The sequence below is a fragment of the Micrasema longulum genome, unplaced genomic scaffold (genome assembly GCF_059751315.1).
Source record: "Micrasema longulum isolate JH-2025_06_02 unplaced genomic scaffold, ASM5975131v1 h1tg001783l, whole genome shotgun sequence".
NCBI lineage: Eukaryota > Metazoa > Arthropoda > Insecta > Trichoptera > Brachycentridae > Micrasema > Micrasema longulum.
Window position 1 is genome coordinate 120,675 of NW_028278958.1, and position 22,690 is coordinate 143,364.

The 22,690-nt window shown below is 36.0% G+C and overlaps 1 protein-coding gene across 1 annotated transcript; it reads right to left on the minus strand.

Moving 5' to 3' along the window:
- On the minus strand, positions 1 to 22,450 carry LOC148273994 (uncharacterized). Its single transcript, XM_088237776.1, has 5 exons — positions 22,204 to 22,450; positions 21,836 to 22,097; positions 7,897 to 8,055; positions 3,828 to 6,242; positions 1 to 1,495 (listed from the first exon to the last, which is right to left on the minus strand). Exons 2-5 carry the CDS (start codon positions 22,014 to 22,016, stop codon positions 1,317 to 1,319), a joined length of 2,934 nt encoding a protein of 977 aa, XP_088093902.1. The 5' UTR covers positions 22,017 to 22,097; positions 22,204 to 22,450; the 3' UTR covers positions 1 to 1,316.
- Positions 22,451 to 22,690: the final 240 nt, after the last annotated feature.

Sequence of the window (22,690 nt, forward strand, 5' to 3'; positions counted from 1 at the left end):
TTTATTTTTTAAAAGGATTGTAATTTTAAAAGAAATAACACATGTTTTATAATGTTATTATTATTAAAATGATAATAATAATCGTTTATTCAAATTTAAAAAATGTATATTATTACGTTTAAAATAGTTTCAAAGTCGGCGACAGCTATTTTGTCCTAAGTATTAAAACATTTTGTAATTTCCGTGTATGGATTTATAATCGAGTAGTTCGCAATTATTTTTTATTAAATTATCATACATACATTAAATGCATTTGTTAAAATAAGGAAATCGCATCAAGGAACACAACGCAAAAACAATAAAGAAACAAAAATATAATTTACAGGATCGACAGTTTCGGCGCAACGTCAATGTTGGTAATCATAACACTACAATACGTAATACGATACAGTCATACGGTGTGGGAAACTTTGCACATACGCAAAAATAACTAAATTAAACTATATTCGACACGCGTCATAGGCCCTGAAAATGCTTCCATTTCCACGTTCCCCAATAACTCATCTTTGTTGAGATATCAACCATTTACATCCTTCGTATCCGTTGAGATATTTGTCTCTTTAGATGCAGCCTTAAGGGCAGTTTGAAATGTTTATATAGTAGCGTTTTTGTCAAAATGGGTTGTTGAATCCTACCTTTTCTATACAGCCCGGTTTGTGCATTTTGACAAAAACGGAACAATTATTTAACATCTAGATAATATTAACATATTACAACAGAGATGAATAACATTTTAGAAAAATTAATATAGAAGTCTAGGCATTGGCTGGTTTAAGTGGCCACTTTACACACTGTGTAACATTCACCATTCTGCCCATATTTGAACATCTATATTCCTTCCATTCTTTCATCTGTTGATGTTTGTGAAGTTAAAGAGCTGAAACCTTTATTTATGCGGGTGAGATTCATCTAATCGAATTATTTCACCTACATACTAAGGCAACGCCTGAAAATCTTATTTTTTAAATTATTAACTATATTTCGAGTTTGCCCAATTTTTTGTAGACAAGGACTGGATTCAACTCCCCGGGAACGGTTAATATTAACATATTAACATGTTTGTATGAAGAAAGTTCAGACTGAGCATCCTCTTAACAGATTCAAATGATCGAGCTTTCGAGTTATCATTTGGGTACCGAATCTACTATTATTTGAAAAGAATGTTTGTCCAAATTTTCGTTGCCGAGGACTTCGTTAGTAACTTGTAAAAAGTTAGGTTAGATTTGCGTATGCTTCCAATGTTTTCCACGTCCTTACATTTTACTATTCATCAGTCAATTACCGTTACAAAAAGTCATTTCGATTGTCAAATGAATTCAGATTCTTCGGAGCATCTTGCTCCTCGTCGCGATCACTCTGGCTGGCCTCGGCTTACTTCTGACTATGGGGGTTGCGGCAGCACTGCCTGGGGAAGTTGCGGGGCTGGATTTTGAACAATTTGTGAGAGGCGTTTTGGAAACGCTCGCAATTTTCTTCACCGGGGTTCGTTTCTCACCTGTAATAAAATAAAAGCATGAAATTTTTCAGGTCGTGTATGTCGGGAATGCCGATGCAGTGCCCTACACACCACCGGGCGCAGATAGGGAAATTATGATGATAATGAATTTTGAGTTTTAACAGTTATTTTTTAAATTTATAAATGTTCTACTAAATCTTTTCAAAATTCATTTGTAAATAGAACCTGCAATATGTGCAATAAGAAATTAAATTGTAATGATATTAATAACATTTAACAATGTTTGATTATGTCCAAATGCTTGCAGACTGGCTGGATTTCCTCCCTAGGGAGTTGTTCATTTATTTCAACAGAGAGGGAAAAAGTTTTCGAGAAGAAATTTGGAAGTCTAGGCATTTACAGGGCTTATGACCTGTCATTGGCTGGTTTAAGTGGCCACTTTACACACTGTGTAACATTCACCATTCTACCCATGTTTGAACATCCACATTTCCTCAACTCTTCCATCTGTTGACTTTTGTGAAGTGAAAGAGCTGAAACCTTTATCACGTGGGTGAGATTCATCCGGCTGAACCAAATCACCAACTAGGCAACGCCTGGAAACAATTTTCCAATTTTTATACTTCTTCTTTTACCAGGTAGTAATTCAACAATGTTTGATTATGTCCAAATGCTTGCAGACTGGCTGGATTTCCTCCCTAGGGAGTTGTTCATATTTAAATTTATTTCAACAGAGAGGGAAAAAGTTTTCGAGAAGAAATTTGGAAGTCTAGGCATTTACAGGGCTTATGACCTGTCATTGGCTGGTTTAATTTAATTCCCTCTCTGTTGAAATAAATTTAATAACATTTCTTTAACTTTCTTTAAGAATGAAATTTAAAAAAAAAATACAAGTTATGATGTTGCGCCTTGAATCCGAAGCCTATAATTGAAGAACTTAGTCAATTTTACCTGTAAAATTTGACATGAAATTTAGCAGGTAATCATTTTTGTTTCATTCATTGAGGGTAGTATTTTATTTTATAACTATAAATTATGTTTTTGGGATTTTTTATTTCAATGATCCATTTTTTAAATATTTATGAAGGTTAAATAAAACACAGGAATACAAAATAAATGAAAAAGAACAAATAATTAAGAAGTGTTACGTAATAATCTAAAAAATAAATTTTATTTATGAACTTTTTATAAAAAAAACGTATTTGACAAATGCAAAACGTATACTAACTTACTAATTACCGACTACTGACTCTAACTAACTCTTCACTGTGACATCACCTACAAGTAAAATTGACTAACTGTTACTTAGTCAATTCCTTGGATCTTAAATTTACTAATAAAACTGACTATGTGTGTTGGTCAGTTTTACTTGTCAAAAATCTGTGAGCTTCTATCAAATGGTCACATATTTTAGAAATTAATTTTTTTCTGGAGTGTCGGATCGACTTGGCATTTTTACCAGTCAAGCATTTTGCTAATACGATGTCAAAAAGTCAATAATCTCAATGTCGTCATTTTTGTAAATGGTCACTTTTACATGTATAACCACGATATCTTTATTGGTATTTGTAGTATGTGATATTTCTCTATTCTGAACTATCCCAAATATCAATTTTAAAAATGCTTTTTTTACAGAATATGTTTCTCTGTAAGTTCCGTTCCTTTTAATATAATATTAAAAGCCAAAAATTCAATACTGTTTAAGGAAATACAAAAAAATATCTGAGACACAAAGTATATATTCTTACAAACTAAATAATTTACGAAATTAAAATTATGTGAATTGAAATTAAATATATTGCTTATTATTATTTTATTTTTCAGCCCTGTTCTATAAGTTGTTTACACGTGATCCGCTCATTAAATGTTGTAAAATCTTACGTTAGTTTGCATAAATTTTGCCACCTTGCAACAATAACTTTGGTAAATAAAGGCATGTATTACTCAAATTTGGGTGCTTTGCCGAGGAAAAAAAAAAGTTATTCAATAATTTATATTTATATCCTAAACGTCTAACACTCAAAATCACAAATATCTGTATACGATTATTTATTTATTAACAGATTTAGATCATTAAAAAAATGGCAAACACATATCGTTTTAATACATACAGGCACAATTGAAATAAAATAAAAATAAAGAAAATTAAATCTAGGACAAAAGAATGAATAATAATTACTACCTCAAGACAAGATCTGGTCTATCTTAGTCATTGTTTAAATCTAGACTGACTTGCACCAAAAAAGTCCAGATCCCGTCTCGAGTTTAATTAGCAGCATCATCATTAGTAATATTGCTCCTGTTGGAATAATGCAAAGTGATGTACATTTGAGAAATTGTTAGTTTTCCTTACAAGTAAAACCACACCCACCTTTCTTAGTAACTTGAACATTATCTTCAGTCTTCTTTTCGGCGGGTTGGTTCGCCCTTCTCGCACTCTGCCGGCAGGTCGCGGCCGCCCTTGGCGCCTCTGGCCCCGGCCTGGCCGACCCTCGGCTGCACCTCCGCGAGAGCACCACGACCGGCTTTCTAGACTTGGCCTCCTGTATCTCGCAATCTAACACGCTACACTTATCACTAACCGACTTATTGCTGACGATTTTCACCTTCGGACTAGACAAATTCGGCGAACCGCTACTCAAAATTTTGCTACTCGACACTTTAACTTTCGCGTTCTTAGCTCCCTTCCTAACTGTTACGTTTGTCAAATTCTTAATCCTACACCTCCTTAATGGAAGTTCTTCCACAATTCTCTCGTCTTTTTCTCTTTTCAATCTTTTCTCTTTGTTTTTAAGCACCATGATCATCGCGTACGTGTACCCGGACTCATTTGAATCGCCGTCGGTCTCGTCGACGAAATCTAACTTGACCGCTTTGCCTGACGTTTTGCGTCTGTACTGGGCGACGACTTGCTTCATCGCGTACGTGGGATTTCTGTTGGCGAGGAAATCTTTTCGGAGGAGATTCGGCGAAGCGTTCACGTCGTTTACGAGGCTGATTTCGGAGGCGTTTGACACCTTTCGGCTTCGGGGGTTTTTGGCTTCGGAAGAAGCATCGCAAGTCTTCTCTTTATCCACTTTTCTGATGATGTCTTCCGGGTTTCCGGCGAGGATCTCCGCCCAGGTGTACTGCTTCCCGGAGCCGAGAAAATTGCCAAACTTTCCGATGCTGCTCCGTTTGTTTTTTGCACCCTTTCGCTTCTTGCCAGTAACTTTTTTGGATCGCAAATTTTTTGGTGAGAATTTCTTGCTGGGCGTCTCCATAACCGGGAGAAGAGACTGCCGTAGCTTGCTGATCAGAACAGCGTCCGAGACGTAGAAATTTCTAGAAGTACAAGGCTTTCTATTCCCGTCGTTTGACAGATTCAATCCTTCGCGCAACAAGTCCATTTTCAAATTGTTCTCCCAAGAATTCATAATGAAATTTTCTCTCCCGGACGGTTTGACAACTCCGTTTCTTTTTAAGAAATCCGGCGAAGTGTTTTTAAGAGTTTTGTTTCTGCCAATCTTCTTGGAATAGTTTTTCTTTTTCTGCGGGGCTGTATTCGATTCCTTGCTAAAGTTGAGTTCCATATCTTTTTCCGTGCCAAAATTGCAGCTCACGAATTCGTTAACAAACAGACTTCGGCAGTACGCGTAGTCGGGTTTCTGCGTGAACTCCAACTTGTTGACGTAATCGAGGTACTTTTCGATGAAGGGTGGATAAGAATTAGTTTTGAAACAAGCTTCAACGAATTTTTTCGTATCCTCCATGTAATTCTTTTTAACCGCGTGCACCAAGTCTGGTTTTTCCATAATGTGGGCCGTCTTCCAGGGGAGCCCTCCGGTGAGCCAGTCCAAGAGGTTGAAGCCCAAGTTTTCCAGATCGGACCGTCGCGAATGCGCACCGATGTGGGAATCCCTCGAGCTGTATTCCAAAGTACCGTCGTGGGCCTTCCTCTGATCCATGCCGAACTCCTTATGCGTGCCGTCCGAGTTGAGAAACTTGGACGCGAGTCCGTAGTCCAAAAGATACACTTGCCCGGAAGACTGTGTCAAAATGCTTTCTTCGAAGTAGTCGACTTCTTCGTCGTTGCTTTCGGAACACCGCTTGGAACGGGCGCCCTCGTGGTAGCCTTCGTCCGAAGAATAAACGTCGCCTTTTGACGCAGAATTCATCGACCTGAGATGAGAGCTATCGGAGCAGATGGAGCTATTCTCGTCGCCATAGTTGACGGAAGACTTATGCTTTCTTAAATTGAAGATCTTTTTGGCGCGCAACTTTTTAGATGTTATTTTCTTCCGCTGCGAAGTGCGGTTGATTTCGCAATCGCTTTCTTCAAATTCGCTCGAGTCGCTGTAGTTGTTAAGCTCAAAATCCTTGTCTTCGTAGTATCCGGAGTAAGTGCACGAGTTTTTGGAGGATTTTGCTGACTTCTTGCTGGATTCACTGGCGATGGATTCGCAATTGCTCGTCTCGGGGGGCAGCATATACCGGCAGGTCCGCTGGTCTTTGAAGGCGTCTCCCCGAAAGCCGATCATGAGGTTGGAGCTCTTTATGTCGGAGTGAGTGTACCCCTTGGTGTGGAGGTACTCTAGAACGTCGATGATCTGCGCGGCGAGGACGAGAACGTTCCTGGGATGGATGCGCCCAAACTGGAGGGTGCGAGAGAGCTTCTGCAGATCGGTAGCGTAGCGCGGTAGCACTAAGAAGCGGTATCGCGTATCTCCGAGGATGTGGGAACCGTTGGCGATGAAGTGCGGCATACCGAGGGATTTCAATTGCTTCTGTTGCTGCCAACTCCTGACTGAAAAGTACAAGAACCAATGTTGTGAAAACAATAAAATATTTAGAATTTTTCAAATACAGTAAAACCCTTGTTTTATGCTTTTTAAGCGAGTTACAAAAAAGCGTTAAACTGTGGAAAACACCTAAGTGAGGAAATGAAAAACTGCAGAAAAATTGTAAAAAGTGTCATAATTGAAGATTATTTATATTTACCTACGATTTCATTAAAAATACTTTTTTTTATCGGTACTACAATGTATTTTTTTATTGAATTAAAAAAAACATGTTTAAATAATTTTATGTAGGTACTGAACCTTAAAAACACAAAAATAAAAATTTTATTTTCATAAAATACATACAATGATTTTTTTGCTAAATATTGGGAAATTTTATTTATATATCACTTTTTTTAGTATGGCACCACAGAATTTCAACTGTCATTTACATTGCGGCAAAACTGTGTCACACTTTTATTTTAAGAGGCATAAACAGTCAGTACTTTTAACTCTTCTATGCGTTTTGCACGGCAATGTTGTTTGATAATTTTTAGAAGACAATTTCAAATTTTTATCATATTAAGAGTCATCTCTATTTAATTTTACCTTAGAGATTATATACACGTGAACATTTTGATACATTTAATTTTTTTTTTTATAAAAATAAATATTTAAGGGTATTAGGAGCAAACTCAGAAATCTCCACCAAAAAACGGAAAATTAGTTATTGATGCCGAAACAAACTAAACATAAAAACCTACCTAGCTTAATAATAGCGTAATTCAAAACCGTCTCTAAATCTTGCAAAAACAAATTTCAACTATACCACTTGACACAGCAAACTTAGCATTCTCCATTGAGTTGGTGAAGCATAATTACAAATCTCACAATTGTGGGCATTGGAAGCAAAGATAGCAACCTGTTAGCAAAATGTTATGTTGTCATTCTGTAGTTGTGTTCCAAATGTAGTTTAAAATCATACTTCTGGTGGTTTGAAAATAGTTTTTGGAAGCAAACAGCAATATCCATCAGCCATTTTATTCGACTTCGGCTTGAGATTTAAACTGTCAAAATGGCCGTGCCATACAAATATTAAGAAAGTTTTTTGAATTCATGTTTCTATTAAAGATAATTTATTGGTATCTTAAAGTTTAAGTTTAGTGAAAATAACATTTTTAACATAAATACTATCTTTGGCATTAGTGTGGCAGTTTTTGTTATTTTTCTCGAAAACACCAAAATGGGAGTTTGCTCTATCTTTGCTTTGAATGCCCTCGATTCGTTTTTCAAAGTTTTTTGCAAATATCTCAGTAAATTCTTTAATGGAAATTTCTAAGGTTGCTTATAATATCCTCATTTGCGCTCTTACGATTTACCCAAATATTCTATTTTGTTGGCCATTTTCAACGAGTTGTAAATAACTCACTATTAGAAAATGGTTATCAAGTTGGGGTAGAGTGGGATTCGAACCACGGACCTTTGAGCCGTGAGTCCGAGACACTAGCCACGGTACCACAACCCGATTCAAATAATATAAAGTTGCTTTCTAGTAGCGTGTGTCCGATCAGCATGTTGGTTTGTATTTTTGTGCAAGTACTATGGTACAGTGGGATTTTCATATTGGTGTCCTGACGTTTTATACAATTATTTAATAACATTTAGCGAAATGGTACTTACTCATTCCGTGCTTGGCAGTCCTGATGAGGCAGTGGAGTTCCACAAAGAGCGGCCCGTTGGAGTGCGGTTCCACCTTCAGGACGTACCGGGCTGTGTCGCGAGTCACTTCGCTGCTCACGTCATCGGACGCCAGGTAGATCTGGCCGAAGCTTCCGCACCCTACCGGAGACAAATTGATTCCATTATAAATACGTAATACAAAAGTGAGAAATTTATTATGGAAATAAAAGACGAGGGATACTTGAATCCCCAAATTTGGAATAACCAGTGACTGGTTTCATCGCAAGCAAAATGTTTAAATCTTTAATGGAAAATCACAAAAGAAAACTTAATTCCATTCCATCTTCAAGTCGATGCGTAACATCTTATCTCTAATTAAACTCAAACAACTATGATGTAATAACTTATATTTACATACAAGTAATTAATTTAAAAAAATACTTGGTACACTTCCACATATTTATTTTGACCAATGAGCGCTTTCGCCTAAGTAGGCATCTTCACGACTGGTGAATTGTTTACAGCGCTGACAGTTTTTATACTAATCTTAACATATTTTGGAGATAAGGTCAAATTATTATTTTAACAGGGGACAGAAAACATAAATATTTACAACTAGTTTGCTAAACAATTAATTTTTGGGAGTTTTTGGACCGAAATCGGGATTAAATTTTTATTATTTAAAAGGTGGGAAAAGAACACCCACATTTTTTCAAAAAGTCTTACGGTTCACGTGTTAATTCTATTGGAAAGATTTATTAATGCCCCCAAAAATCTAACAACTATCAAACAACTATATTATATTTTATGTAACTCAATTATAACTAAGGGCATAATAGGATGAGGAGGCACTAATGAATCAATATTAAACCTCTCGAATTTGTTCAAAAATCAATAATTAAAATAATTTTTAAAAAGCTCTTTAGGTACCCCAGCATCAAGTTATTTGAAGAATTTGACATCTTAGATATAAGGCAATTATATATTTTTATAATAATAATGTTTGTGAAGGAAATTATTCTACCAAATCCCAAGAGGAAGACTCCCACACTACCAGAAGTCAAACTAAAGGAATTCGGGCAAAGAAATTTCAGGTTTCTGGGCCCCAAAATATTCAATCTGTTACCCAAACATTGCAAAACCATGACCCAGATTCAATTTAATAAATTTGTAAAAAAAATTGGTGGCTGGGTTTAGGTCGAGAAAAATCGGAAAATTGACTCAAAATACATTCTTAAATAATAAATGGTATAGATTAATATTGTATAACTGTATAGTAAATTAACTAGTAGGTAGTAGTGTTATTGTTTATTTTTGCATAAAAATGTCTGCCTTAAAACAGGTTGTACCTAGTTAGGCAGACTAGACATCTATTACCTAAGTGTGTATGTAGTGGATATCGTAATAGTTATTTTTGTTAATAAAAACCCATGATTATTGTTAATTTATTAGAAAAAGGTGATAAATAAGAATTGTTAAATCAAAAATATTGCCTAAATTTGTTGCAAAAGGAAAAATATTTTTGGGGAGGAATACAGATGTCTAGGCATTTACAGGGCTTATGACTGGTCATTGGCAGGTTTACTTAAACACTTAATAATAAGGACAGGCATATTGCCTTAAGGCAATTTCTTCCTACCTACCCAAACCAGTCAATTTGAGAAAACCGGTGCTATATTTATTTATTTATACTTTTACATTGTTTGTATTCTTTTTTTTTATACAGAATAATGTTCCCTCACTGGAGTGTCCCGTGCCGAGGGAAACATTTTACAAAATGTGAAACATGCCTAAGATAAGCTATATAACAAAGTTAACATAATAACAATAATAAACTAAAATAAGCATAAAAAACATAACCAGTTCATTTAGACAATGGTGAATATTGTCGAGAGTTACAGATATTTCAATAGAGATGGGGAACTGTAAAAAAACGGCATATGGATATCTAGGCAGTTACACGGTTTATGTCACTGGCTGGTTTAAATGATCACTTTACACACTGTGTAGCATTCACTATTCTGTCTATGGTTGAAAATCTGTATTTCTTGAATTCTCAAACAAACAAACCATCACGCCGTTTCCCCGTAAGGGTAGGCAGAGAGGATAGAACGCCACATCACTCTATCTTTGCATACAGATCTCGCTTCCTCTACATTCATACATCTTCTCATGCACGCGCGCTGATTATTCTGACTTTTGACACGTCCATTTTCAAGTATTTGTTGGATTTGGTCATGCCATGTCTTTCTCGGTCTTCCTCTATTTCTGCATCCATCAACATTCGCATTGTAAATATTATTAGCCTTTCTATCGCTGTCCATTCGCTCTACATGCCCAAACCAGCGCAGAGCTCCTTTCTTGATTTTGTCGATAATGCTTGTCTCGGCCTTACATAATGTACGGACCTCAACATTTGTGCATCTATCGCACGTAGTTTTAGATTCACACACATTCGCCTGAGATCGCATTTCGACAGCATTCAGCCTACTTTCATCCCTGTTTTTTTAAGTCCATATTTCGCTCCCATACATCAGGGTCGGGACCAGGACTCCGTTGTGAACTGCTAATTTTGCCTTTTGCGACAAACTCTCTTATTCAAATTCTCCCAACTGCTAATTATCATTTATCATAGTAATTATGATTTGGAATTGCTTTCACAATAACTATATATAGTATAATTATTGAACCAACAATAATATCGTCAAAATATTGGTCGAAAACTAATTAACCCATTAAATTGAAATCTTTTCATTTATATGGCGATTAGTAAATATCACTCAAAATAGAATATGCGAGAGAAAGTTGAACTGTTCATTTGTTGGAATGAAAAATATAAAACGAAAGCGAAATTATTGCGTAAAACAAAATACTACTTCTTCAGAAAGACAGCTGATGTAAACGGTCCGCAAAACTAAATTGAAGCAAGGAAAATAAAGGCTCCGAGTAACCACGACACTGACAACCGACTAAAAGTATCATCGCGCGGCATGAACGATAAACGCTTTCGACTCGGTGTTTTTTTTCTCGGACCGCGATTTTGGCACCCGCAACAAGATAACAATCGTGAAGTTGGCCGCCGTTGTCAGGATTGCAAACAAAATGGCCGCGGTGGGCGTAACGCGCGGGAATATGAATGAATTACGTAATTTTCGGCGTGTTTATTGTTTCAGCGGCATTGAATCGATGGCGGCGGTCGCCATTGCCAATTTACTACAGAATCTCGAGCCAATAAAGGCTATTTATGTTTTCGGCCGGCGATGGCGGCGTCCCTTTTCCGCCATCGCGGGAATGTACGATTCGCGAAATTAGTTTTAGCGTTCGCCATTTTGGCGTATTCAAGGTGATGTCTGCCGGTCACTAACCTAACGAGTACAATCTAATTCCACATCTCGACTCGAGTCTGAACACACACGAAACGATCCGTTCGCAATAATGTAATACTAGGATCGTGGACGAAGAAAAAAAAAACATTTCCTTCAAATGCGATTCATGTTTTTTAGGTTATATTTTGAACGGCGACATTGCCGAAAAAATGCTTTAATTGCACAACTATGCAGAACGGATAATAGAGATACAGGCATTGACATATAATACATAGATATGCACTATAGAGTAATATATTTTTAAAAGTAGTGAGAAGAAAACGTACCTATAGTTACTATATTCCCGGTGAGAACACAAAAATTAAAAAATGTGATTTTTCTCAAGCCTGGTTTTTCTGAAATGTAATTCACCACTGTAATTGGGCCTCCTGGCCTGTTGTGGTGCAAAAAAATGAAATGAAAATGAAATAAATATCCTACTTTATAATATTCACTGTTTCATATGTACATTTTCATTAATTATATTCACTATTTACACTATATATATTACCTATATTCCTTAAAATATAGCTTAATTAAAGTGACAGCTGCCAAACGAATGTCACTAGTGATAGAAATTACCGATCACTGATCATGTACCGATCAAATCGATTTTATCAGTTTTTTCATGCAAACATGAAACTCTGTTTCCGAAAACTGATATATAAAATGAAAACGCAAAAGAAGCCTATTATAGTGTGTTTAAGATAATTTATTCACCAAACAAAAAGACATTTATACTTTTTTCATGAACAACATCAAATGAATTATTTGTTCCATCTCCAACGTTTTGGCAAAATGATGTAACCTTGTAAGAATGTCGTTAATAATTAGGTTTATTTTAGTTTTAAAGCTAATTTAATATAATTATGTTGGTTTATTTGTCAAGCATTGTATTAAAAAAAAAAAAATTACATGCCAGATAGGAATGATTTTTTGTGTAAATATAAATCACTCCTTAGAGGTCACTACAAAGTTATGTCGTCACTTTTGCTGACAACCGTCATTCTAATCAAGCTATATTTTAAGGACTATAGGGCTGGTATTCCAAACGCTCTTGCGGCCGTAGAAAACAATTTATCTCGTGTATTTACAAACAAAATACACCAGATAAAGTGTTTTCTTCGGCCGTGAGAGCGGTTCAAAATACCACCAATAAATAAATTTAAAGATTTTTTGAACAAGTATAAAAACTGCATTCAATTTTAATTAGTATGAATGTATTATTATTTTCTGTTTTTCCTTTTATGTCCTATAAGTTTTTTTTGTTTTTCTCATGTATTCGTATATTTCAAAAATATATAAATTCTAATAAATAAATAACTATAACAGTGTAAGTTTATCTCCAAGCACAGGAATAAGTCTCTTTTTTTAGAGAGTTACAGTTATAACATTTACTAGATGTATAAAAGTAGATTTGTATAGAATAAAAAAAAACATGTACCATTTATGAAATATTCTGAATAATAAAAAATATGTCATGCCTTTTTAAAAAATGTTAATATTTCTGATTGTTTAATATTGGTGAATGGAATTATACTAAAATAAGTAAAGAATTTGTGTATCTGGGAAGTATGTTCACTAGGGATTGAATGACTGAGAAAGATATTGGTGAGTGCCCGGAACACAGTAAACGGTGCACTTAAATCGACCTTGGCAAATAAATGTTTGTTACAAGAGGCAAAATTGGCAGTTCACAATGGAGTCCCGGTCCCGTCCCTGATGTATGGGAGCGAAGTATGGACTTGGAAAAACAGGGATGAAAGTAGGCTGAAAGCTGTCGAAATGCGATCTCTCAGGCGAATGTGTGGTAAAACTATGCACGATAGACGCACAAATGTTGAGATCCGTACATTATGTAAGGCTGAGACAAGCATTATCGACAAAATCAAGAAAGGAGCTCTGCGCTGATTTGGACATGTATAACGAATGGACAGCGAAAGAACGGCTAAGAATATCTACAATGCGAATGTTGATGGATGCAGAAATAGAGGAAGACCGAGAAAGACATGGCATGACCAAATCCATCAAATACTTGAAGATGGACATGTCAAAAGTCGGAATAATCGGCGTGCGTGCATGAGAAGATGTATGAATGTAGAGGGAGCGAGATCTGTATGCAAAGATAGTGTTGTGGCGTTCTATCCTCTCTGCCTACCCTTACGGGGAAACGGCGTGAAGGTTTGTTTTTGTTAATATTTTTCCATTGTTTGAAAACCAAATAAATAAATAAATTCATTTTAACGCAAGAAAATCCATGTGCGTAAAATACCTGTATTAATATAATATCCAGCAACGCTTAGACCGTGAAAATTATCAAAGGAGCAGGGTACATTGAATTAGCAAAATCCTTTGTTGCAAGAAGGCGTAAGGAGGATGGAGAAAAACTTGTCTGAATAGCCACAAGGTCAGCACAGTACCTAACTATAGAGTAATAAGAGATGTCAAGTAAGTACTTTATATCAATTTAGTTCTAAAGAGGAAAAAGAGAGTGTACCATGAAGCCGACAAATCTTTACTCAATTTTTTTTTTTAAATCTACCTGCGAGTTGGCAATTTTGATATGTCTTCATTGAAGAAATGTAGAACTGAGATGGACCTTATATGCATTTTCAAAAAAACTTAACTACTACTGCACAACTCTGCTCCGGAATATCTAAGGGAACTATGCATTCCGGATGAACTAGCCGACAGGCGTCTTACGCTTAGATCAGCTACGTCTACGGCGAGAGAAAAAGTTATTATACCTCTACGCAAACAGTGCACTAAATTCAGTGAACGCGCATTTGCCGTCGCAGGCCCTATGGCATGGAATGCTCCCCAGCAGAGGTGCGAGACTGTGAGAGTGAAGTGATGTTTGGGAAAAAGCTTAAAACCCACTTGTTCTCTAAATTATTTGAATAAATCCGTAGCATGTGATAGCACAAAAAATTGATTTAATTAAATTACAAATTTAAAAGCTTCAATTAAATTGATTTATCTATAGAATTACTATGTAAAGCGCCCGTGAAGTATTATATTACAAAAATGGTGCTATATAAGTTATCCATAATTATAATAATTAATGCAATCAATTAAATCGTCTAAGAGCAACTTTTCTGATTTGGTTCATCCAGATGAATCTCACCGACGTGATAAAGGTTTCAGCTCTTTTACTTCACAAAAGTCAACAGATGGAAGAGTTGAGGAAATGTGGATGTTCAAACATGGGCAGAATGGTGAATGTTACACAGTGTGTAAAGTGGCCACTTAAACCAGTCAATGATAGATCATAAGCCCCGTAAATGCCTAGACTTCCATATTCCCTTCTCAAAAATGTTTTCCCTCTCTGTTGAAATAAATTTAAATATGAATAACTCCCTAGGGAGGATAATCCAGCCAGTCTGCATGCATTTGAACATACTCAAACATTGTTAACTGTGAAATATTCTAGTGTGAAAACATCTTGAGATATTATATTGATAAAATGGCGATATTTAAGTTTCCAATTATAACAAAACAATGTTTCTATTAGGAATACCTGGATGTACGAATCAAAAAAAAAAACCAGTATTTGCTTCATGTTTGTCAGAAGTTGGACAGCTATCACGTTTTATCACTATAATAATTCTTATGTACGTACATACATATTTACGTTTTATAATAACATAAGTCATATTATGTTCTTATCTTTTAGTTTGACGGTTATACTTATTTAAGCATGTAGGTCACATTTATCAATTCAAATTACGTACGCTTTAACGTTAAAAAATAAATGTTTACATATGTGTGAGAGAGGCGGTTCCTTAGTATATGCGGGAGGGCAGCGTACGGAAGATTACGAAATGTAATAGATTTAAAAAGTAGTATTCTTATATATAAAACAATAATATGTCCACACATAAATTACTGTTCTTCCATTCTTTTTTTATGTAATGAAGGAGAAATTCAAAATATACAAATTCTTCAAAATAAGGCGGCAATGAGGATTATACTAAAAAAATATATATATTCTAATGTAGAAAGAATGCACAAAGAAATTGGCTTGCTCACAGTGAAGCAACAAATTAAATATAATGTGGCAATTTATATACATAAAATAATTAAGGGGATGAATAAAATAAAAACAATAATAAAATTTAACCAACAATGTCATACATATGAAACAAGGGGTAAAAAAAAGATAAGATTACCAATGAGGAAAAAAACAGAATCTCAAAACTCATTGTACAAGGGATTGAAGCTGTACAATGAGTTATCTGAAGAAATAGATAAAATTGAAATATTTCAAATTAATTTGAAAAAATACATAATTGAGAAATTTTTATAAAAAAATTGTAATGTTATTAAAAGTTTATATTAGTTAAGCCTGGGTGCTCTGTGATGTAATTCACCACTGTAATTAGGCCTCCTGGCCTGTTGTGGTGCAAAAAAAAAAAATGAAAAAAAAAAAGAGCCAATAACACTTTTTTTATTAATATTTAAATCATTAATTTTGTGGTCAAACATTTTACTAAATGTTATTAAATATTTAAATATAACTGCTTCACTTTAAATCAAGATTGAAATGTAATTCTGTTCCAAGTTGTTCCTTTCTCCTTCTTTCCATCCTATCACCTCTCCTCTCCTCTATTCATAGTATAGTGTAATATTTTTAAGACATTTTTAAATATTTATATAAAATTATAAGCGTAAATTTTTTATTTGATTTATTGTTTTAAATTGTTATGTAAAATTGTATTCTGTTAAAATATGTTCATATACTTGTAATTTTTCCAAACTGAACGGTTTGGGTAGGTAGGAAGAAATTGTCTTAAGGCAATATGCCCGCCCTTATATGTGTATATGTATTATTATTATGGATATCTTATTTAGCGCCATTTTCGTAATATAATACCTCGACGGCACTTTACAAAGTGATTATTAAAGATATAAATTTAATTTTAGAAAAACAATTCACTTTGTCACCACATGCTAAGGAATTATTCAAATGATCAATTTAATTGAAGCTTTTAAATTTGTAATTTAATTAAATCAATTTTTTGTGCTATCACATGCTACGGATTTATTCAAATGATTTAGAGAACAAGTGGGTTTTAAGTTTCTTCCGAAACATCACTTCACTCTCACAGTTTCGGACCTCTGCTGGGAGAGCATTCCATGCCGTAGGCCTGCGACCGCAAATGCACGTTCGCTGAATTTAGTGCGCTGTTTGCGTAGAGGTATAATCACTTTTCCTTTCGACGTAGATGTAGCTGATCTAAACGTAAGACGTCTTTCAGCTAGTTCATCTAGAATGCAGAGTTCCCTTAGATATTCCGGAGCAGAGTTGTGCAGTGATTTATACATAAGCCAACAGAGTTTGTATTTCACCCTCTTTGAGAGTCGTAACCATTTTGATTCCCGAGGCAGTGGAGTGATATTACTGAACTTAAGAGATTCCAAAAATAAGTATCGCTGCGGCATTCAATACGGACTGTAGGCGAGTCATTTTATTCATTGGTAGACCTGCGTTGATACAGTATTTAATAATATAAAGTGTAAATAAATAAACCACTTATCGACTTTTCTATGTCTACCGGTTTAGAGATGAATTATTATTATTATTAGGGATAACTTATATAGCGCCATTTTCGTAATTTAATATCTCAAGGGCGCTTTACAAAGTGATTATATGGAGAAATAAATTTAATTTTAACTTTTTTAATTTGTAATTTTTCAGCCTCGTGGTGTAATTGTCAGCGCGTTAGCCTGCCATGCAAGAGGTCTCGGGTTCGATTCCCGACATGGTTGATATGAAATATTTATTTAAAAGGGTGTTTCACACTAGAATATTTCATAGTCCCTGGACTGGTACCTGGAGCGTAAGACTGATCGTCTTACCTTCATGAAACAAAAATGATCAAGACACGCTGCGATTGGTGCACCAATGCATTGCCCTATGGGAAAGGGAATAATGATGAAATTATGAATTTGTAATTTAAGAAAAACAATGTACTTTGTCACCACATGCTAAGGATTTATTTGAATGATTGACGTACAGACGTACCTTAAGTCCGGTCATGTCAAAGCAGGCAGAGCCGAAGCGCAAGTATGAATGTGGAAGTATGCCAGGATAGACGTGTGTGGTGAAATGGCGTGATGGCAGTGGCGAGCCGTGATTTATTTTATAGGTAATCTATTAAAAATGTTCATTAATTTGTACTACATATAAGTACTTAGATAACATGTAAGTAATGTAATTATAAATGACTATTTTTTTGTAATTCTGTGAAAATCAACTCAAACAACAATTATTATTAACCACGTGATAAACGTAGTTTTATTCTACACTATTTTAATACAATACTTGCACAAAAGTTTATTAACAAATACCACAATGAAATTCCGCAGATATTTCCATTATGATCTGTCATTGGCAGTACTGTCAAGACTTGAGCACTGGCCGATTTCTTTTAAAATGAATAATGCCTAAAACGGCCACTGCGAACGCCACCTGTCCTATGTGATACATAATATGTCAACGGTATCCCATCAAAGAAAAATAGTCCTTCGGAAATAATGTTCAAAATACTAGTTTCCAAAACGAGAATCTTCTAAAAATATTTGTAATCTGCAAGTTTGTTTTAGTACTAAAAAAGCCGACTTGGGTTAAAGACGAAAAATACAGTGTACTTTTTTGTATGGAAGAATAAGCTGAGGTAATCGGATAGTATCATCGTTCAGTAAGAATGGGCTGGGCGCTGGCACTGGGCGCGCTTCATAGATATTTTTTTGTAGAAAGATATAAACGGTGATTTATAATAAATGACAATTACTTTTTTTTTCCCCATAAACATGGTTACCATAATTTATTATTATTTAAAGTCAAATATAATGGTAAGCTGTGCATAATCGCTTACTTTGACGATTCGCCCCTGCGTGATGGTGGTAGTAGTAGAAGTACTACTGGTAACACATTATTGATCCAAAAAGGAAGGCTAAATGAAGATGTAATGTGCAAATAGATGTCTATTTGCAGGAAACGTGAACAATCCTGTTTATTTAATTACTTATATAATGTGTTAGCACACGCGGAGAGGAAACCATATTAAACAAACAACATTAGAGTCAACATTGACCTTCCAGACATGTGCGGATTACTACTTGACTCTTTATTTAGAATCTTTATCATGTTGAAAAGGTAGATAAATAATAACAGTTGAAAATAACAAACAAACCAACACGCCGTTTCCCCGTAAGGGTAGGCAGAGAGGATAGAACGCCACAACACTCTATCTTTGCATACAGATCTCGCTTCCTCTACATCCATACATCTTCTCATGCACGCGCGCCGATTATTCCAACTTTTGACATGTCCATCTTTAAGTATTTGTTGGATTTGATCGTGCCATGTCTTTCTCGGTCTTCCTCTATTTCTGCATCCATCAACATTCGCATTGTAGATATTCTTAGCCGTTCTCTCGCTGTCCATTCGTTCAGAGCTCCTTTCTTGATTTTGTCGATAATGCTTGTCTCAGCCTTACATAATGTACGGATCTCAACATTTGTGCATCTATCGTACATAGTTTTACCACACATTCGCCTGAGAGATCGCATTTCGACAGCATTCAGCCTACTTTCATCCCTGTTTTTCCAAGTCCATACTTCGCTCCCATATATCAGGGACGGGACCAGGACTCCGTTGTGAACTGCCAATTTGCAAATGCTGTCGAAATGCGATCCCTCAGGCGAATGTGTGGTAAAACGATGTATGATAGGTGCACAAATGTCGAGATCCGTGAACTGTGTAAGGCTGAGACATGCATTATCGACAGAATCAAGAAAGGGGTGCTGCGTTGGTTTGGATATGTAGAGCGAATGGACAGCGAAAGAACAATGCGAATGTTTATGGGTGCAGAAAACGTGGAAGACAGAGAAAGACACGGCATGTTTAAGTCCAAATACTTCGAAGATGGACATGTCAAGAGTGGGAGTAATCGGCGTGCGTGCATGAGAAGATGTATGAATGTAGAGGAAGCGAGGTCTGTATGCAAAAACAGAGTGATATGGCGTTTGTTTGTTTCCATTCATTTTATATTTATCGTCATCGTGGTGAACAGGTCATAAGGCCTGTAAATGCCTAGACTTCCATTTACCCTTCTCAAAAATGTTTTCCCTCTCTGTTGAAATAAATTTTAATATGAATAACTCCCCAGGGAGGAAATCCAGCCAGTCTGCAAGCAATTGGACATACTCAAACATTGTTGAACTGAAATCTATACCGGCCATGCGCTCTGCAGTTGCAGGACGAGAATAGGTACTCCGCATGCATGGGTTTAAAAATCAATATTGCAAAAACCCATGTACTGTGTAATACTTCGTGCCTTGATGCTCAAAATCCCCTGACCCCGTCAAACCAAATCATCGAAAGGGTCGAGAGTTCTAATATCTGGGAGTATATTATTATTAATATACATAATACACTAGCAGCTATTTAGCTGATGCGTGTATATCAAGTGTACATGGTTATTAAACATTATACATTGCTGTGTGCATCTAGTTAACATTCACTGAACTAGCACCAATCACTTTCTCGGGAAGGCCATTCCATTTTTCCACAACTCGGTTTGTCAGAAGTTCTTCCCGGGGTTGGATGAGAAGGAGGTAGTGTTGAGTTTCAATGAATGACCTCTGAGATGGCGGTTTTCATTCATAGAGAACATTGATTTCAACTTGGGTACAATTTATTGCTCAGTTAAGATCAAGTCACCACGCTGCCTCCGCTCTTCCAGTGAACTTAACCCGAGCTCCCTTAAGCGGTCCTCGTAGGATTTATTTCTTACGAGGACCGCTTTAGTTGAAACTACCATTTTAGTTGCTCTTCTTTGGACTTTCTCCAACAACTCTTATGTCTTTTTTAAAGTAGAGACTCCAGATTTGGTAGGCATTCTCCAGGAACATATGTTTTATAAATTTTGAGGAACAAATCTTGGGTGATGTGAGTGAATGTTTTCCTTATTAAGTATATGTTACAGAAAATGGCAGCTTACAGAAAGAACTGGTAGTGCGGTTAGGAATAGCAGGCACCACATTCAATAGTATAAAGGCTGTCTGGAGATCAGATATTTACTCAGTGAAAACCAAATGCCGCCTATATAGCGCCTGCATTACACCTATTCTCCTCCACGGATACGAATCGTGACACCTTACAAGGGCCCAAAACAGCAAAATACTGAGTTTTGAGAATAGGTGTCTGAGAAGAATCTTGGGGGTGCGGTGGTTTGACTTTGTGCGGAATGAAGAGATAAGATAACGGACGCAGAAAACTCCGGTGACAACTGTCATCAAGCGGAGGCGATACGGTCGGCTTGGCCATATACTACGGATGCCTCCTGAGAGCCTTAACCACGCTTAACAAGGCATCACGTTCTCGACGTCCTGGACGTCCACTGCTGACTGTTCGTCGGCAGTTTATGTCAGAGCTTCGGGACGAGAATATGTTTTGGGAGGACGCAAAGGAGTTGGCAGCCAATATAGGAGCATGGAGGCTCTTTGTGGATACCATATGCTCCAAATAAGGAGCGGACATGGAATGATGATGATTTTCACAGAAATGGCGCTATATAAATTATCCAACCGCAATGGGCAGACAGAAGAAAAAGAAAGGCCGACGATATTGCCTTAGATGTGGATGAAGAAACTAGGGGATAGAATGGAGTGGAAATGTTTGGAGAAAAAGGTTTATTTATTTATTTATTAACGGACATTGTCCATTTATACAATTTATAGGGTTTAAATATTACAATAAAAGAATAGTTAAAAACAATTTTTAAAAAATAAAAGAAACATTGACAAACATGAGGGACATCAAGACAAGATCTGGACTATTTATTTAGTGCTCGTTCAAATCGTGGTAAACTTGAACAAAAAAAGTCCAGATCTTGTCTTGAGTTGACAATAAGACGGGTCATTGGAGAATTAAGGCCATAATTTATTCTATGCTGATTGATGGACAGTACTTCATTGTTTCTCAACCTACGAGTCGGAATATGGAATTTGACTTGTCCCAGTAATGGTGGAACATCGATTATACCATTTAGTATGCCGAACATATATATGGAATCAATATTACTACGTTTTTGTAGACTAGAAATATTTAACATTGACTCTATATCAGCATAAGAAAAATTACCCCTCTCTAGTCCAAGCATCCACGGTACTTTTCGAAGCAAGCGACGTTGGACTGATTCAATGTGATTTATGCGATTGTCATAGAATGGAGACCAGTTGAGCAATTAAGAGTTTTGATTGTACGGACATTAGTAAAATCAGAGGATATTCTGTTAATGAAGCCAAGTAATTTCAGTGATTTATTTACTGTATTATATATATGCTCGTTGTATGTCAGTTTATAGACATACAACGAGCATATAGATATTACAGGTACAAGAAGATTATATTGGTTTGGAACTCGCAGTTTATACTGTTTTATTTCGTGTTTATAAAAGTCTAAGTGGTTGATTTTACAATTAAATAGTTATACAATATATTCATGTAATGTTGTTGAATGTTATTTATAATTTAGAAGTAATTATAATAATGTATGCACTTACCGATTGGCTTGCCGATTCTCCATTCTTTCTGGGAGACATCAGTCAATACAACTCCCGGTGGCAACGGCTGGTCGATGTTGACACTCGTATTCAGTACGTGACTGTCAGAAGCAGTTCTGTTCCTCTTCTTCGGAGGCTCCGAACTAGGAGCCGAGTCTAAATCACATCCACGACGAACCATCTTGAATTGATTAGGAACCGATCTCGAACCGATTCACATCCCACTTTCTTTCCTTCTTAATCAACGTAGAAGTGCCTAAAACTGGCGATAATAGCTCGTTTAAAACGTGTACACAAATAAGACAGACAACAATAGGGCAATTTATTAATGTATTGTCTTCTAATGACAAAATACACAACATCGGTACCTGTTAACACTCAAAATAAAGCTCTGTTGGAAAGGGTAAAGCTACCGAACATAGCTGGCGACCCAAACAACACTGCATTTACGCTAGTAAACTTCTTTAAAACTAGTCAATATTTCGCTAAGATAATAACGCGAGATCTTTGAAACATAAACTCTGGATTTATTGCTTGATAACTTGTAAAAATTGTAGCCTCTTGCTTGCAATGATACGAAAAACAACTGATTAGTATTACGCCATGTTGGAATAGAAATCGTCGAATCGATGGCTGCTACGTGACGTCAGAAAAATGCGGAATGGCTATTGGATATTTTTTAAATGTTAGCCACGCCTTTCACTATTTGTTCATCAAGTTGGTACCGCGATCGGAGTGAAGTTAACTGAAGATGTCCTGCCAACATATGAGATTTCTGACAATCTGTGAACAGCTGGCGACACTGATTTCGTACAATGAATAACTTAGCATGCGAAATTATCAGCTTAGCGTATT

Coding starts and splice junctions, on each gene's coding strand:
- LOC148273994 (XM_088237776.1), bottom strand. CDS start 22,016: ATGGTTCGTCGTGGATGTGATTTAGACTCGGCTCCTAGTTCGGAGCCT. Junction 8,056..21,835: donor GAGAATCGGCAAGCCAATCG/GTAAGTGCATAC, acceptor TGTCTCCGGTAG/GGTGCGGAAGCTTCGGCCAG. Junction 1,496..3,827: donor TGTTCAAGTTACTAAGAAAG/GTGGGTGTGGTT, acceptor ATTTTATTACAG/GTGAGAAACGAACCCCGGTG.